This window comes from Molothrus aeneus, chromosome 12 (genome assembly GCF_037042795.1).
Source record: "Molothrus aeneus isolate 106 chromosome 12, BPBGC_Maene_1.0, whole genome shotgun sequence".
Lineage (NCBI taxonomy): Eukaryota > Metazoa > Chordata > Aves > Passeriformes > Icteridae > Molothrus > Molothrus aeneus.
Genome location: NC_089657.1, coordinates 21281209 through 21298311, shown reverse-complemented (window position 1 = coordinate 21298311; position 17103 = coordinate 21281209). Strand labels below are relative to the sequence as shown.

The 17103-nt window shown below is 40.6% G+C and overlaps 1 protein-coding gene across 5 annotated transcripts in view; it reads left to right on the top strand.

Moving 5' to 3' along the window:
• FGD3 (FYVE, RhoGEF and PH domain containing 3) overlaps window positions 1-17103 on the top strand; it is a 92454-nt gene that overhangs the window by 37370 nt on the left and 37981 nt on the right. For all 5 annotated transcript variants that reach the window (XR_010784365.1, XM_066557915.1, XM_066557916.1 and 2 more), the window contains exons 2-3: window positions 11472-11642; window positions 15989-16157. Coding sequence is in view for 4 of the 5 variants with exons in the window: in XM_066557915.1 (XP_066414012.1) it covers window positions 11472-11642; window positions 15989-16157 (340 nt within the window). In the remaining variant the exon portion in view is untranslated. The remainder of the gene's footprint in view (window positions 1-11471; window positions 11643-15988; window positions 16158-17103) is intronic.

The following is a 17103-nucleotide window of genomic DNA, read 5'->3' as shown; positions in this document are numbered from 1 at the left end:
TTTTTTTCTTTAGAATGAAAATTTAGCAGTCATTCACTTGGATTTTATTTTTTGTGATTTATAAGCGATGTCCCAAATGATAACTTGGGTTCTTGAAAAATGTCCTTGGTTTTCATGTTGTAGTGGCTATGGATTTGATAAAAGTGCAATTGTAGATAACTGGAGAGATGGAATAGCTCTTATAGATATAATTAATTAACTGAAGTTTTGTTGGGAAAACTAATACTAATTCCTTTTACTCCAGTTTTTCTCTGTACTCTATATTACAGGCCTTTGATCTGGTGTTACTTTCTTTGGAGCTTGTCAAGCTGAAATAAAAGATACTTTATCCTATCCTGTGACTGGGATCCAAAATACTGGAGCTGGTTCAGTGGTTTTCAGTCTCTTCCACTTTATTTATCTGTGTGTTGTTCCCATGGACACCTTTAACCTTTCCCAGGTTCTTTTTCTTGCTCTCACTTTGGATCTTAGAGACTCTGGATCACAGAGTGAGGAAGCATTCATCTAACATAAGGAGATGGCCATGCGAGTGAAAGAGTGCTCTTTGCTCTTGGTTCCTCCATCTGCAATATACAGAATATGGTTGTGTGTCCCCTCAGAGCTGGAAGAGACATGGAGTTTGACCTCAGGAGTGGCTCTGGGGTAACCTGGGTGTGTAGGTCTCTGGAGGAGCAGGGTGCAGAGCCTGAGGCCGCAGAGAAGGGTAAAGATGGTGTTCTCTAGTCAGCTGAGAAGTCAGTGCAGTGTAGTGTGGACCTTTGGTCAACGTCATAGGCTGCTCCAAGTCTCCAAAAAGTAGACTCACAGTGGCTAGACCCCTCCAAGGCTTTTCTTGCGCTGGATTTGCAGTCATTGTGTGGGATTGTTTTTTTGGAAGTATAGATATGAGAAAAAGGCACAGGACTAGGGATGCTTTTGCTGTTAGCCTCTCAGTGCTGTCCAGGCTCTTAAAGGCTCTTCCAAACTGTGACTGTGCTTTTGTGAGCCCATGTGGCACTCAATCACCCAGTCCACAGCCGAGGCACCACGGCAACCTGTTTGCTTCTCATTGCTGCTCATGTTCAGATTATCAGTCAGAAATGTTTTATTCTGTGTCTTTTCTCAATAAAGGAGTTATTATTTGAGAACATTATTTATTGGTAATTTACATTGTTATTTTGTTACATTTGTTTTAAATGGGACAAAAATATTATTATACATGTCACATTGTAATATGTGTGATTGACCTAGTCAAACCAGGTCCTGAGCAGCCTACTCTGAGTGGCCCTGCTTTGAGCAGAGGGGATGGACTGGGTGATCTCCACAAGTTCCTTCCAAGCTCACAGAATCTGTGGCTTGGCCGTTTTCTATCAAAGCTCTCAACTTCAAGTAGGACATTACTGAGCCACACTGAGAGCTGAAATATGTCTTCTTCTAGTGATTATTTTGAAAGTGTTCTGAATTTTGAAACATGCCGCTCTGCTGTCAAAATAGTGTAAAAATACTCCTTGTGTGTTTCAATAATGAAGTTGTATTTTCTTAATATCTGCAGTGTGGAGTGAGCACTTTGTGATCACACAGAAAAGCTAGACCTGCCCTGCAAAGCTTACTTCTGTAGCAAAGAACCTGGGCTCGGTTTTGAGCTACTTTTCACTTACCTGCTTTTATTTAGTACCTAAATAGACTTTTAAATCAGCAAAGGCTAATTATTGGTTTACTAAAACTAATGAAACAATTCAGGATTATAAAGAGAAAGCAAGTTGGTAGGGACACTGTTGGAGACGAATTATATTGTCATTAAATCTTAAGTGGAGGGTAATTTTTACTCATCTTGTTGGTTAAATAAGATCTTACACATTGCAATGTGTAGCATTAAGAAGATGCACAGGCACATCTGCTGAGCAGAGAGAGATCCTTGCATGCTGCTTTTGTCATTAGGAATAATTTAGTAAGCTTTCAGTAAGAGAAGAAACAAAGCACACAAAGCATTTTTTGACATGGTTTTGAATGAAGACTGGAATTTGCTCATAGGACTTGACTGGGCTGTTTCTCATAATTTTGTCTTTTGAATCACTGGAAGGTGGGCAGTGTAATGCTTTTCTCTGTTCGGAGAACAGAGAAGCTCTTCCTGCAACTCTGGGAATTGGAGATCTGCCATCTTTCTCTTTGTTCTTGGGAGAGAATCCCAAAGACAGTAAATCACACAGCTGCAGGTAACCTGAAAGGAACAAATTGAGATGGCTTTGACTGCAGTAATTTGTTTGTAGAATAAATCTCTTTAAGTTTTCACAGTAATGGATCGCTTTGGTGTTGCAATTTCTGTGTTAAAGTAGTACAGATTTGAAGTTGCAGGTATATTATTAGGCTGAAATAGTTCATTGATTTGCAAAATCAGTGTAATTATTAATTGTGACTCTTTCATCATATTGAAAAACCTTTTACTTGTCAGGGGGAAAAGAAAAAAACAAACTGTGCTCATCTAAGAGGGAAGCCTCAGGAATGCTGAATAAAGATTCTGCCTGCATCCCTTCATCAGGATCTGGTATGTGCATCTTAGAGGAGGCTCATCCAGTGTGGCCATCTTAGAGGTGGTATAGACATCTGACATCAGTGAGGGCTCTGAGGCTGTCAGGCAAAATGATAGCTTCATCTTTGAAAATCCGTGGTGAAAATGCATTTATAGTTGCAGCTACACACTGCACGTCATGCTCAGCTTCCTTTGGCTGATCTCTGGGGACACTGTAGAGAGATCAGTTTGGTATGGGGTGTTCCCTTCTGGGAGACCAGGAGTTGTCCGTGCGTAAGCATCCCTGTGTCATGGAGGAAGCAGCCAGACTAAATCTGGAGACCAGAGCTAAACCAAGTTAATTACCAGAAACATGGGATGCAAAGTGACTTTGAATGGGGAAGAGGCAGGAGGAGGAAAATCTATGTTGAAATGCTGCTGCTGTGCTGAAAGACCCCACAGTGGTGGTGTGTGGGACTTGTCCTGTAAGTCAGAGAAATACCCTTGCTTATGCTCACCTGGCTAGAATAAGAACAATGAGGGTAAAATTATGGTCAGAAATACTTCACTATAACTAGAACTTCTTTGAGTGTTTTAGCCTGTTTCAAGTGCTTACTTTATTTTTTACTCTGTGCATGTTATCTGCCCAATATTCAATCCTGAACTCAGGAAAAAATTAGAGGAAGGCCCATTATCTTCCATCTTCAATGAATCCTTTTGCAAAAGAAAAAATCAAAGCAAAACACGGTCTTACGAATTAATGAATTCTGGGTTTGGTGTTAGTTATAATGAAATATATGAATAAAAACCAATTCCCCTTTTCCCTTCTAAATTAGGCACATGCAACAACTTAAGATGGACTTCGATATCTGGACCTTGGCATCTGCACCTTGGCCAATGCAATAATTAAGTCTTGAAATCTACTGCTGAAGTTAAACAAGTTGCTTTGCATTTCATCACACAAAAGTAAGACAAGACTTGTATGCACCAAAGAAATTAGTCTGGCTGCTCATCCCTCCTTGCCTCCATTTTCTCTAGTAGACGAACAGTGTTTGACAGTCCCATGTGATGGCTGAATCTCCTCATGTGTGCAGCATTCTGGCAGGGCTTTTGTCTCCTTCAATGTCAGGCTGGCTGACACCTATCCCAGGCTCCTTCTCCTTTTCTTTGTCACTCTTTATGCCTCGGTCTTTTTATGTCATCTAACCTGCTTTTCTTACTAGATGGAAGAGTCTCAGGGGTTTTTCTCTTCTACCTTCGATCTTGTGTCACAGAAAGTAACTGTGATGATCATTTTTGCCTAATTAAACCATTTCCTCATTTGAGGGGTAAAATGAGCTAAATGTTTCCTCCAGAAGAATGAGATTTTCACAGCCTCTTTGTTATATTTTGTTAGATCATAAAAGTTTGTAACTGCCTTCATTTATGGGGATTTGGTGTTCAGTATCCCCTAACATCTATTCTCTCTATGTCAATATGAAGAGCAGGCCAAATATAAATACTGAGAAGACTGTGGCTAAATGCAGGAATTTGCTTACCAATGAATAGTCTCCAGCCCTAGACAGAGAAATTAAACGTTTTTTTCAAATTGGAAACCTGTTTCCTGTGTTCCTTGTCTGTTTCCTGTGTGGGAATGTCACTGGAGGTTTGAAATCATAATGCCAAAGTTTCAGGGACCAGATCTGTAAAGATATGGCAAATTCTGAGGTATGACAGAAATGCTAATGCAAAAGTTGCTGATGGGCATCTGTGTCCAAGTCAACTGAGAGACAAAACCTAAGGTCAAACTGATACTCTCCAAAGGGATACAAATATAAACAAAAGCTGAAAGAATAACTTTGGTACAAGTTTGTCACAGAACAGCATGGAAGAACTTGAGAGTTGCCACTTCGGTGGGTATTAGTCTCTTCTCCCAGGTAGCAATTGACAGGACAAGATGAAACAGCCTCAAGTTGTGCCAGGGGAGGTTTAGGTTGGATATTAGGGAAATTTTTGTCACTGAAAAGGAGGTCAAGCCCAGCACAGGCTTCCCAGGACAGTGGTGGAGTGCTCAAAAAGTGGAAGTCTTCAAAAATGTTCAAAAAAATGTGTAGAGGTGACACTTGGGGGACATGGTTTAGTGGAGAACATGCAGATGATGGGGGAATTGATGGTTCAACCTGGTGCTCTTAGAAATCTTTTCCAATCTTAACCATTCTGTGATCCTGTGATACTGTGGAGAAGCACACAACGTTGACATTGGTTCAGGACATTTATTGTGTAGTTCATTATCCCACTCAGCAGCACTACAGACATAGATCTAGAAATTACAATATTTGCGTTAAACCACATGAACATATATTACTACTTGAAAAAATCTCCCAAGCCCCCACAAAATCCATTAGTCCTCATCTACTCTTCAGCAGAGTTTAGATTATAATCACTTAGAAGTTTATTAGCAAAGAAATAATTACATGTGGAGTTTTCCACTCTTGGGACTTGCGTCCATATAGAGCTTTGATAACAGTGATGCACAAGGAGGAGCTGCTTCACCACAGTCCCTCCTTCTCTGCAGGAGATCCTCAGGCTGGATTTGTCCCTGGAGTGCCAGCTGGATGAGCCAGGTGCCTTCTTACAGAGAGGTTTCAGTACAACCCTGTAATTTGGGGCTGACTCCTGTGACTGAAGGGAGGCTGGGGCTGAGCAGCAGACTGCATGTCCTCAGTCTCTGTGGGTGTTAACAGAGGACTCAAAACACAGTCAGTAAAAACACAAGACTTTTTTTTTAACTTTGTACCAATAACCCCAGGAGCTGAAGGTAAGTTCTTGCTAACTGCAGTACCACATCCTGTTTCATACGGGAAAGAAAAATATTTTTGTTTCAAGGCTTTATTGTGCCTGTTGTTAGTCTTGGAGGAGAATATATTCTGTGGTGCTTTTTCTTTCTCGTTTTCCTTTTGAGTGAATTTATTCTGTTCTCAGTATGGCTTTTCTGGTTGTTGCTTCCACTCCTCAGGCCCCCTTGGAATACCTAGGGCTGGAAGCTGGCCCTTCTTCCCATTCAGCTGATGTGTTTTTCCCCTTCACTCATTTTTTGGACAGAATTTGCTTGGCAGACTGCTACAAAATGAAAATTAAATAAGAAATACCACTTTCCTTCTTAACTAGGGAAAGATGACCTTCCATACAGTTAGTGACAGATTCTGATTTTTTGTCCTCGAAAGGAGTTTAAATTTTCTCTGTGGCAACTCAGTGGCAAGTTGAGTTGATCCTGTATTACGTCTCAAGAGATGGTATCATTGCCACTATGGTAGAAACGATGGGGCATATTTGACTGGCCTTGGAAGGATCCTTGCTTTGTGCTGTCTGTGGGGGATGTAGTGGCCAGCTGCGCTCAGAGCAACATAAAACACCTGAAAGTAGAGTGCCTGCTTGATTTTTTTTGTCTGTTTTTTTTCCTTGCCCCAGTGTAAAACTGTATGTAATGACTTTATAGCAGCAGGATTTCTGAGATGTGCTTGTAATTTTGCCTTTTCTTTACCTTGTCATTGGGTAGGTATGAAGATTTTGTCAGGAATTTGGTTTACACATCTGGGTTAATTAGTGCTGCAATAAAGAATTAGATGTGGAAGCTTCTCCTTTATGTCACTCAAAAATCTTCTCCTGACCACTGTAATTATATAAATGTAAAGTAAACACTTAAGAATCACTTTTATAACCAGTTTTCAATAGCAGTTTGCCAGCTAACCCATATCTAAGAGAAAGGCCCTAGTGCCCAAGCTGCCCCTGCAATAGTGGGGGGCCAGAGAGCCTGTACTGACACTGCATTCCTGCTTCATGTAGAACTAATAGTGCCAGGAGTGTTTCTAGCTGGAGAAATGTGGGTCTGCAGTGTGAAGTTTTTTTATTTACATGCAAGATAGAAAATGAGGACTGTACTGTAGTACTCTGTCTAGGGAGCATTGAGTGGGACAAGGAGTGTGCTTTATTGTTGTGAGGAAAGGGCTGATGTACATCTATTGAAAAGCTAATTCTTCAAATGTAAGTATACCAGATTAAATGAGTAATGAAAATTCTGTAATGGTTCCTTTAAAGCAGTTGTGGAGAAATCCCTTGCTGCAGGATCAAGTGTGAAATGTCCCAGAGGCAGAGAAGTGTTGAAAAAGCTTTGCACAGGTACCTGGGTTATGTGCTGTTCTGGATAGGGCAATAAAAACAACATTGCAATGACAGATACAGAGACTGCACTGAAATGAGTGTGTAAAAGAGGTTTTTACTCTTTGTATGTAAAAATCTGTTCAAGAAGAACAGAAGTCAGAGCTGAAAACTCCTCGGGAATATGCCTGCTGTGATTCAGATGAAGAGAGATGGAAGGTGTGTGCTAGTGCTGGTAAAGCACAGCCTTTATTTGGATTAGCTTGCAGGAATGTACCATAGGAAAATCTAATGAGAATAAAGGTGGGGTATTTTGATCCAGATTTATGGAAGATACAATGACAATGATGTTCAGTAGTGACACTTGAGAAGCTATGAAACATCTGTTAGAGAAAGCATCCTCACCTAAGGCAGTTAAAATTAGTCAGGACAGGATAAAGGTACATACACCAAATCCCAAATTCCCAAATACTAGTGTTATAGGTCTAGGGAAACTTTTGGTCCGTGTGCTTTACATGCACAAATTTGTTAATTTCAGCAATGTGCTTCTTTCACAAAAAACTTTTTTTGTGTCTGTGTTTCTGTGGTGGTGTGAGATGAACTGAATAGACCAAATTTCTGGCAGCCCTGCTCAGACTGAGCAATTTGTCAGGGTTTGTCAGGTTTGTGTTTTTCGTAAGAGCTCAAAGCAGCAGCCCCTCAAAGCAGCTGTCTCCTCCGAGGTGGAGTCTGCCCAGCAATGCAGCATTCATTCAAAAATTTTAGATTTTGCTTCATCCTTTATCATTTCCCATGGAGATTCTGATGGAAGAGCAGGATAGGAGAAGAGGAATCTTTGAACATCTTCAAGACATTTGATGTAAATCTTTTAGCAAGCTCCATCCCATGCTGGTAGAATTGCACTTATTGTCACTTTTGTGGTCCCTCATTATTGCCACTTTTTGTAGTCCCTCATTTCCCTTCTCAGACTGTGAAGCAGACTGAGAGTTTGCATGCTGAGAACTGTGTTTTTGTTGGTTTCCATGACATATTACTGCTGTTACTGACTGTTCTTGCATTAATATCAAACTACATTTAATCAAAAAACTCTATAAAATTATGAAGGAGGCCTACAAGAGAACTGGAGATGGACTTTTTACAAGGGTATGTAGTGATAGAACAAGGGCGAATGACTTCAAACTAAAAGAGCTTAGGTTTAGGTTGGATGTTAGGAAGAGATTCTTCTTTGTGAGGTTGTTGAAGTCCTGGCACAGGTTGCCCCAAGAAGCTCTGGCTGTTCCATCCCCAGAAGCATCCAAGACCAGGCTGGATGGGACTCTGAGCAACCTGGTCTAATGGAAAGGGATTGGAACAAGATGTTTTTTGTTTAAGGTGCCTTCTGCTCCAAACCATTCTGAGAATCTATGATTCCATGATCTAGCTTTCTCTTTTCTATTACAGAAGATTCAGGCTTCTAAACCATCCACATTCTTTGTATTGCCTTTCAGATGGTTTGAAACTCAAACCCAGAGTAATCTCCTGTGACTTGTGCTTAGCACAGCTCCTCCATGGGCATTTGCCACGTTTATATGCTTTGACTCACCAACCGCAGTGGTGGTCGGAAGTGAGCTGGGGGAGGTCACTTCCTGTGAACATGGCATTTAACCCATGAAATGAAAGCTGCAGCAGGAGCTGTTCTTCCTTCTTTTTAGTTGTCTTACAGCTTAAGCAAGTAAGAAAAAATGTGTGAGTCTCTGCTCAAGCACGAGTAAGTGGTATTCCTCTCTTTTGGTGGGGAATTGCAGTCCATGCCAGATTCTTGCTTGCTTTGAAACATAATGTTTGTTTGATTGCATCTGTTTCTGAAAGCTTATGGTGGTAACTCTGCTATCACTCTTTTTGCTGAACTTGATGTTTTGGAATGCCTGAAAAATGTAAGCTAATTGTTGTCAGTGTCACTGAGCTGGGTTCTATAGCAGGGCTGTACAGCCCCAGCACAAACACTGCCTTACACCCCTGCTGAAGTCTCAGCTTGGCCGTGGACAGGAGGAAGAGATGAGCTTTAAGCAGGTTTGAGGAAAATGCTGGAGCTAATAAAGCAGCATAAGACAAAGAATTAATGTGTGAATTTATAAAATAAGGGTCAAAGCACCTACTTTGCAATACTGTAAGTAGCTCGTAAGAGGTTTTAGCCTAGACAAAAGGGGTGTCTGGTGGTGCCACACAGTTGAAACCAATGAAGGAACCACTAGCTTTTGTTTTCAGTATAAATGTAAGGTGGCTCACAGCAATGAATCCCAGGAGGAAAGAAACAGGAATTGGGGTTTAATTCCTTTTGAAATTTCACAAACTGATACCAACATGTGGCAGTGGTTGAAAAAGAATGGGGAATGCTTAGGGTAACTGGTACTTTATCCAAAGTCAGCATGGGGTAGCTGGGCTCAGCTTTGGATGTCCAGTTGGGGATCTCCTAGGTATGTGGTGCCTGAGGGCAGGAGAAGCTGTGGCTCTCCTGCTTCAGCGCCTGTGGGGGACTGTGGACGTGTCTGGCATCTGCCAGGAATTCAATGCTTTGCCAGATCTGAAACCGGTGCTGTGCCTGTGTCGTCACACAACACAGCACAGGTTAGAGGGGTCTTCTCATATTTTCTAGAGCTATGGTAGGTGCAGAGATTTGTCCATTGAGGAATTGGATCACTGAAGCAGTTTTTAAGAACGTACAACATTGCTAGATTGCATTCCAGTCACGTGCTAGTGAATACCTGCTGAAATATTGGGCTCTGTTTTCTGCATGCTGCCCTTTTAATTTTCTCGAATTCAGGCTTTTCCCTTGTGCACTGTTTTAATTTCTGGCTGTGTTGAGCTACTGTTCATAAGGAAGAAGTTCTAGTCCCTCCCCTTAAAATCTGGCCTGTAGCAGCACTGCTACTGTCACAGGGAGCTTTTGGTACCCAGAGCCAAGTCATCAGCGTAAATTCTGTCAGTGATGATGTGTTTGCAGTATATTAATCTGCTCTAATAATCTTCTCTGTTTTCACTGCATTTTTCTGTTAAATGAAATTATATTTGAATAGAACTTAATACTTATAGTTTCCTGGTTTTAGCTGGAAGGATGTTTTAATAGCTGGTCTCAAATCTGCTGAAAAGAAGATATTTGTGGTAGAAATGCTAATGAAGCTTCAACCAGCAGCAACTGGCATCCATACATGGGGAATTCAGGGATTGTATATTTGGGTGGCAGAGATCAGTAAGTAGATTTGTGCCATCTGAATCTATTTTTGACAACAAAATCTGCAGTCTGCATGGCTCAGACTCCAGGGGCTTTATTCAAAAGGTCACATCCTGATTTAATACCATTAATATAAATCTAGGAAAATTTAGTTGATGTGAATGGGAGTGCTTTTCATTTCAGGCTTTTGATCTTAATTGGAATCTGGGAGAAAGTAGGTTGCATTTTTGAAGCTAAAGCCATGTTGTTGAAGACATCACAGAAAGGCAAAAACTGGTTTTTCACCTTTAGATGTATCCTTTCTATGTGATGTAGGCCACCCTCTACTCTGGTGAGATTCTGGTAAATTCAGCTAGTCCATTTCAAAACAGTAATAGGGAAAGAATGTTTTCTTTGCCATTTTTTAGTGCATTTATGTCAAATTTCTAAATTATGTGTTTTCTATTTCTGAGTACTGCCAGAACCCCATATATTTATATGTTCAAAAGCAGCAACTTTAAACCACATTCCTTTTTAAATTCTTTTTTCAGCCTTCTTATGACACACTAGTAAAGCTGACATAAGGGTTTTATGTAGCCTTGCCACAAATCCAAAAAAACTCCAAATCAAATACTGCGGGGTCCATGATGGTTTGTTTTCTGAGTCTTCACAGAATTGAATCAAGAATGTAAACCAAAAAACCAACAATCATATTAATAACATCTTTCTCTCTGTTGCCACTGGATTGTATCTTAATGGCATCTTCTACGCTGGAGCTTTTGCATGTTAATCTTTTATATAAGGGGGAATAATAAATAACTTGAGTGATTAAATCTGAAGAAATGGCACTTGTACCATTCCCACCACATGGAACATATTTCTGAATCATTCTAATACAGTTGTATTTTATCAAGTAACAGAACATTATATGCTACAACACTTGTATTTTTTGGAGAAATTTTTTTGAGAAATAATTTTGAAATGTTTTTTAACTTTTATATTTGCTCTTTTATTTTGGGTTTCTATGGTAAAGAAGTAAATAATTCATTAAAGACAGGATTGTGGAAATTCTGCCTGTCTTATCATTCAGGCAGTTTAACGGGATTATTAATGCTGGTATATTGATTGTAATAACTTGTGAGTGAATGGCTCACCCCTCTCCTTTCCCCCTTCCCTTCTTCAGGAACTTGAATGAGTGATATTCTTCCAGAAGTAGCACAAATTTTCTTCAGGATCGATAGAACAAATACTAACTTTTTTTCTTCCTTTCCTTTCCTTTCCTTTCCTTTCCTTTCCTTTCCTTTCCTTTCCTTTCCTTTCCTTTCCTTTCCTTTCCTTTCCTTTCCTTTCCTTTCCTTTCCTTTCCTTTCCTTTCCTTTCCTTTCCTTTCCTTTCCTTTCCTTTCCTTTCCTTTCCTTTCCTTTCCTTTCCTTTCCTTTCCTTTCCTTTCCTTTCCTTTCCTTTCCTTTCCTTTCCTTTCCTTTCCTTTCCTTTCCTTTCCTTTCCTTTCCTTTCCTTTCCTTTCCTTTCCTTTCCTTTCCTTTCCTTTCCTTTCCTCCTCCCTCCTTTCCTTTCCTCCTCCCTCCTTTCCTTTCCTCCTCCCTCCTTTCCTTTCCTCCTCCCTCCTTTCCTTCCCTCTCTTCTCTCCTTCCCTCCCTCCCTCAGGTTGCCCTTGTTGTCCTTTTCAAATCAAGTGTCACATTGACTCCAGTCCTGTGTTGGAAGCATGTGGGGAACTGCAGCACATCAGCTCAGCACAATGTCTCCATCAGGCTGGAAGGAAGCCCAAAACCAAAACTGCACTGGCCAAAATGCATCCTCTACAGAAACCCCAAGGTAGGTGGCTTTGTCCTTCTAGAAATTGTACAAGCTTCTATTGCACAGGAAGTATAATATTTTAAAATTATTGCTTCAGTTTGAGTCATAGCAAAACAGTTACTTTTGCATTCTAATGTACAGCTGGTATGGTTTTATTATCTTAATTTTCCAATGTTAGATAACCACCTAGAGAAGCCTTCAAGAAGAAATTGATTCAGCAATAACCAGTTACTTAACTTGTCACTTTATATTTCTTGTCCTGTTGGTAAACCTCATGCAGCTGTGAAGCGTAAGTTGAATTTAACAACATTGTTTATATTTTTGATAAATTTTTTTAGAAGTATTTTAGGTAATAATATCTTACTGTCAAAACCTGGTCTGTTTTCCATTTATTGTAAGAACTACATATGGCAACAGGAAATGCCTAAATGGAGCAAACGTATTTTGAAAATATGATGTAGAAGCTAAACCAATCACCTGTGGGTTGTGGTACTTCCACAGAACTGCCAGCTAATAGTCAAATAGATGGCACAACCAAAATATGATGGAAGAGGAGCCAGGAAGTAGTGTGTTCCAGCTGTTCTTCTGGTCTCCCCAGGCTTCTGAATTCTACAAAAAAGATTGCAGGAAATTTCTTGAAAGAGTAGAAATTGTTTTCATGTTTCTTCATCAGTGAAATGACATGTGGTCTGTCTTTGTAATGCCAGCTTGCCAAGAGTCTTACTCTCACCACCCCATGCTTTGTAGAATGTGTGTAATGGGTGCTTGCCTCAAGGGAATTGGAGATGCAAAAAGCATGGAACTTGACAGGTGTTTGGAACAAAGGAAGCTAAGTCTCAAGAAGATACTAAGTTCATAAACCAAAATGTTTAGAAGATATGGATTCATGTGATAGATGGTCATTGTCATCTGAAAAAGAAGATATTTTTGTGTTGTAAACTCTAAGCCATTGCACTACCACCCCATCCCAATTAAAATATCTATAGAAAAGCAATTCAGCCTTAAACAACAACAAAGAAAGCATTGTATTATCTGCTTCTGGAAGTAAACCTTAAACATTAAATTAATATACTACTTCATGCTTGAAACATCTCACAAGGTCTGTGTCTTTATGGAGCTTTCACCTAGAGGTCTTGGTAGCCCAAGTTTAATTAGTGATTGTTCCATGAATGTTGTTATTACTGGCAACAAAAAGGAATAGCAAAAGTGTCTGTTCAGTGAGAACTGGAATGAATTCACCTGGTGCAAATACTTTGCTGTTGTATTCATGAGCATTGATTTCCAATCACTGAGGATGTAAACTGTTTTTTCTATGTGTGTATTTCAGAAAGTTGGAGGGGCCCTAGTTAGCTTGGTTTGAAGCCATGAGCTGCTGTGTAAAACCTTAAGGAGAAGGAGGAATGAGGAGATATCTTTCCAGCATATGGCTTCAGCCTTTAGGAGGCACCTGAAAATGCTTTGTAATGTTGGTATCTTCCATGTAGCAAACTTCTAGATTTAATTAGAGCCAAAGAATCACAGTTTGGGTGGAAAGGGAAACTTAGAGCTTATCTTGTTCCATCCCCTGCTATAGGCAGGAATGCATTCCAGTAGAACAGATTATTCCAAGCTGTGTCCAACCTGGCTTGGACACTTCCAGGGATAGAGAAGCCACAGCTTCTCTGGGCAACCTGTGTCAGGGCCTCACCACCCTCATGGGGAAGAATTAATTCCAAATTAATTAGGAATTAGGAAGAATTAATTCCTAATATCACATCTAACCCTGCTGTCAGTCAGGAAACTATTCTGTCTTGTCCTGGTGCTCCAGGCCCTTGTCCAAAGTCCCTCTCCACTTTTCTTGGAGACCCTTTAGGCACTGGAAGGGGCTCTAAGCTCTTCCTGGAGCCTTCTCTTCCCCAGGCTGAACACCCTGCCAGCTCTCTCAGCCCATCTCCAGAGCAGAGAGGCTGCAGCCTTGCAGCATCTCTGTGGCCTCCTCTGGTTGCAGCCAGTCAACATCATTCTTGTTTTGGGGGCTCCAGAGCTGCAGGTGGGGTCTCACCAGAATGGAGCACAGGCAGAGAATCTGCATTACCTGGTGCTCATGCTATAGGTGGGGATGCAGTCCAGGACATGATGAGGTTCTGGGCTGTCAGTGCATGTGCTCAGGTCATGTGAAACATCTTGACAACCACACCCCAAAGTGCTTCTTCCTGGGGCTAATCTTGATCCATTCTCCATCCAGTCTGCATCTGGGATTGCCCTGACACAGGTGCACTTGGCCTTGAACCAAGGTGGCCTTGAACATCTGGTGTGGCTGAAATTTTGCTTGCTAAGTAGTCCTTGATAGGGTTAGTGGCTTTGCCTCCATGTCGAAGTCTCCATTTCTCAACATTACTTCAGTAGGTAAAAATTCAGAATTAATGAAGTGTTTTCCTGCTTCCTTTTGGTCCAGTGCAGAATTTGTGTCTGAGGTGATTCAGATGAATCCACTAACATGAAAGACATCAAATCTTTACAAGGACAGTGGTGAGACCCAGTGTAAATGCTTTGATAGTATTATAAAACCTTGGGTGTATGGAAGGCCTGATGGGGTATGTGGGGTAGGTTCTGACATGTCTGCCTGCTGCACTGTGCACCCTCTGTAAGGAGCGCAGAGCTTGTCTTTGGTTGATGGACCAGATGTCTGTGTGGTTACTTGTTTTTAGGTTATTTTTTATTTTTACATGGAGAAACATGGTCAGACACTCACTGATTACATGGTGTGCACTTGAAAACTTGGTGAACAAAACACAGATCTTCACCATCCCATTTATATGCAAGAAGATTTTCTTTCCTGTTTCCCTGTTATTCCTGTGTAAGATAGGGTTTGTAGAGGTCTTTTCAGAATTGGACTTTAACATCTTTATTTTATGATAGGAATTTCAGATGATTTTGGAGACTGGGCAAATCAGTCCGCTTATAGGACGTGTCCTCTTAAAGCTCAAATCCTTAAAATTTTTGATTTTATTCTTTCATGCTGAAATAAACTCAGTAATGCAGGAAGTTTTAAATCTGACCTATACTCAGAACTCCAAAATGCTTTAACACCTCTTCATCACTGACCTCAGACACTGTCTGGCTATGGACCACTATGGCAGCTCCCCATCCGCTGGAGCAGGGCAGACATCTGGGCTGATGTGGATCTTAGAACAAATGCAGAATGAAGGGACTTATGCAAGGAAGGGAAAATGGGAATTGACTTTTTGGGTGCATATTCCTCTGTTTATCTTCCTAAAGAAAGTAACCCTGGAATTACATTCAGAACAATGGGGCTTGTTAACTCAAGCCCCATTACAATGCTGATCACATGTCCCAACTGGATGATCAGAGTCAGAAATGGTTGCAAGAAACTGTTTTCAAAAATGTTTTTTCAAAATACAACATGTACTTAGAATTTCCTCACTTAATGTGTCAACTCATTGGATAGTCTAGATTGGAGGGCACACTTGGCAGTCCTACTCCATTCAGTGTGTGCTTTGGGAACAATCCCACAGCTAGTTTTCCTGCCTTCCAATGTCAGTTCTTCCTATGGGAGTTGTTTTCCCTATATGAAACCATGACAGCATGGGAACTTGTTGCCATGAGTTACTGCCTGTCTATGCTAAATAATTTACTCTGCAACTAATGTAAGATCTGAATAATCTTTTTAGAATGACATTACATTTTAATGCCATTTTTAAAAAATACTGTATTAAACTTTGTACCTTGGCCTCCTTGTGAGTCCTGAAGAGAAATGTGAGTGTTCTTACAATACTTGTTTTATTTATACCATATATAACGCAACATAGAACCAAAAGAGGAAGGAAATTTGTGAAGACTAGTACACCACAGAAGAGAGGGGGGTGAGAGAATGAGAGGAAGAAAAGCCATTATGTTCAGCCTGTGGCATTTTGGACCAAGCAAACTCAAGGCACTGAAATCCATGCTGGGGTTAGGTTTATTTTGGGACATGGTTCATCCCTCTACCTTTTTTTTCTCAATATAAGACATTCAATGGGGTACCAGAATTTTGAGAAGTCGTGGAAGGGGAAGCTCATTAGTGTGATTGAGATGGCAAGCAAACTTGCAAACTGAAGCGTAAGCTCTGCATCCTGTTTGGTAATGAGGAAGCAGTGCAGTGCTGCAAGCTGCTCAGTTTGTTAGCATGGCTAAGCCAGCTGTAGAGACACAAAATAGAAGCCTGTCATTTTTCTTTAGCAGCTTGCTTTGGTGTAAGCAGTACTTCAGGACTGCACCAGTGCTGCTCATAAAAAATGAGGAAATCTTGGTCTGGATTTTGTTCCCAGTTTAGGATAAAGAAGATGGAGATTTATCCTCCTGTTTGTTCCCTTCTCTTTCATTAGTACCTCCTAAGCCTGTCCATCTCAAACCTGGGCAGGAAAGAATTCCTCCTGCACCATCTCGGCCTTTGCCAGCTGATCCCAAGTCATCAAGGAGCTTAGCACCTGGAGAGGAAGAAATACCAATATCAGCAGGAGTCAACACGCTCATTGAGAAATTTGAAAGTATTAGGTAAATATGACTTTGCCAGATCTGCTCTCCTCTCCCTTTTCTGCATTTTTAACTTAGAATATAATAATAGAAAATATTAACTATAATGATCCCCTGGAAAGTCCTCTTGGGATGTTTTCTACTGGAAGTGCAAAGTTTCACTAAGGATAAAGAATATTTTTAATAAAAGCTGCAAATTTTAGTTTGTAACATGCAGTCATGATTAAGGAGCTTAAGACCTGCTGAATTTGGTAAGATTCTAACAAAGGCAAGTAGCCCACAGTCTGCTTTTGGTAAGTTGGCTAGATGTGGGAATTGCATCATAGGAACTTGATTGTTATGACATGAACTAATTGAGTATTTTGTCCAAGATGCAATAAACATCAGATCTTGCTTCTTGGAGGCAGGGAAGGATATAGGGTACTGTGAAACAATGTCATGAAGAACAGCAGCTGTTTTAAAACTTTGTAATGAAAGACACTAAATTGGATAAAATATATATATTTTGCTGTAAAACCAGCTCATGTTGCAAACACACAAGAACTTTTCCTGAAGAACAAATCTGCCTGATGGAGCTAAATGATGGGTTTTTTTCCACAAAGAGGGAGATGGAGACAGTCATCATACTGTGCCTTGGAGTGTTATCACCTGGGTGAAGCTGGTATCTTTGAAAAAGGAAGAGTAGTGCCTTCTCATGCTTCAGTACATCCTCTCTGGCAGAAAACACCTTGCCAAAAGGGCTTGGTTCTGTTGAAGAATGAAAGTTTCTGTTTAAATGAGCCCAGAACCAATTGCTTCTTTTTAGAGGCGATTTCTTCTCCAAACCCTCAAACCAGACTGTTCTTTAAGGTGACATGGAAAGCACTAAAGGCCCAGGATTCTGGTGGTGCCATTTCAGTAGAATGTAGGGGTGGTGTTTTTTCGTTGGGTGTTGTTGGGTGATCGTTATTATTACAAATGTGCACAC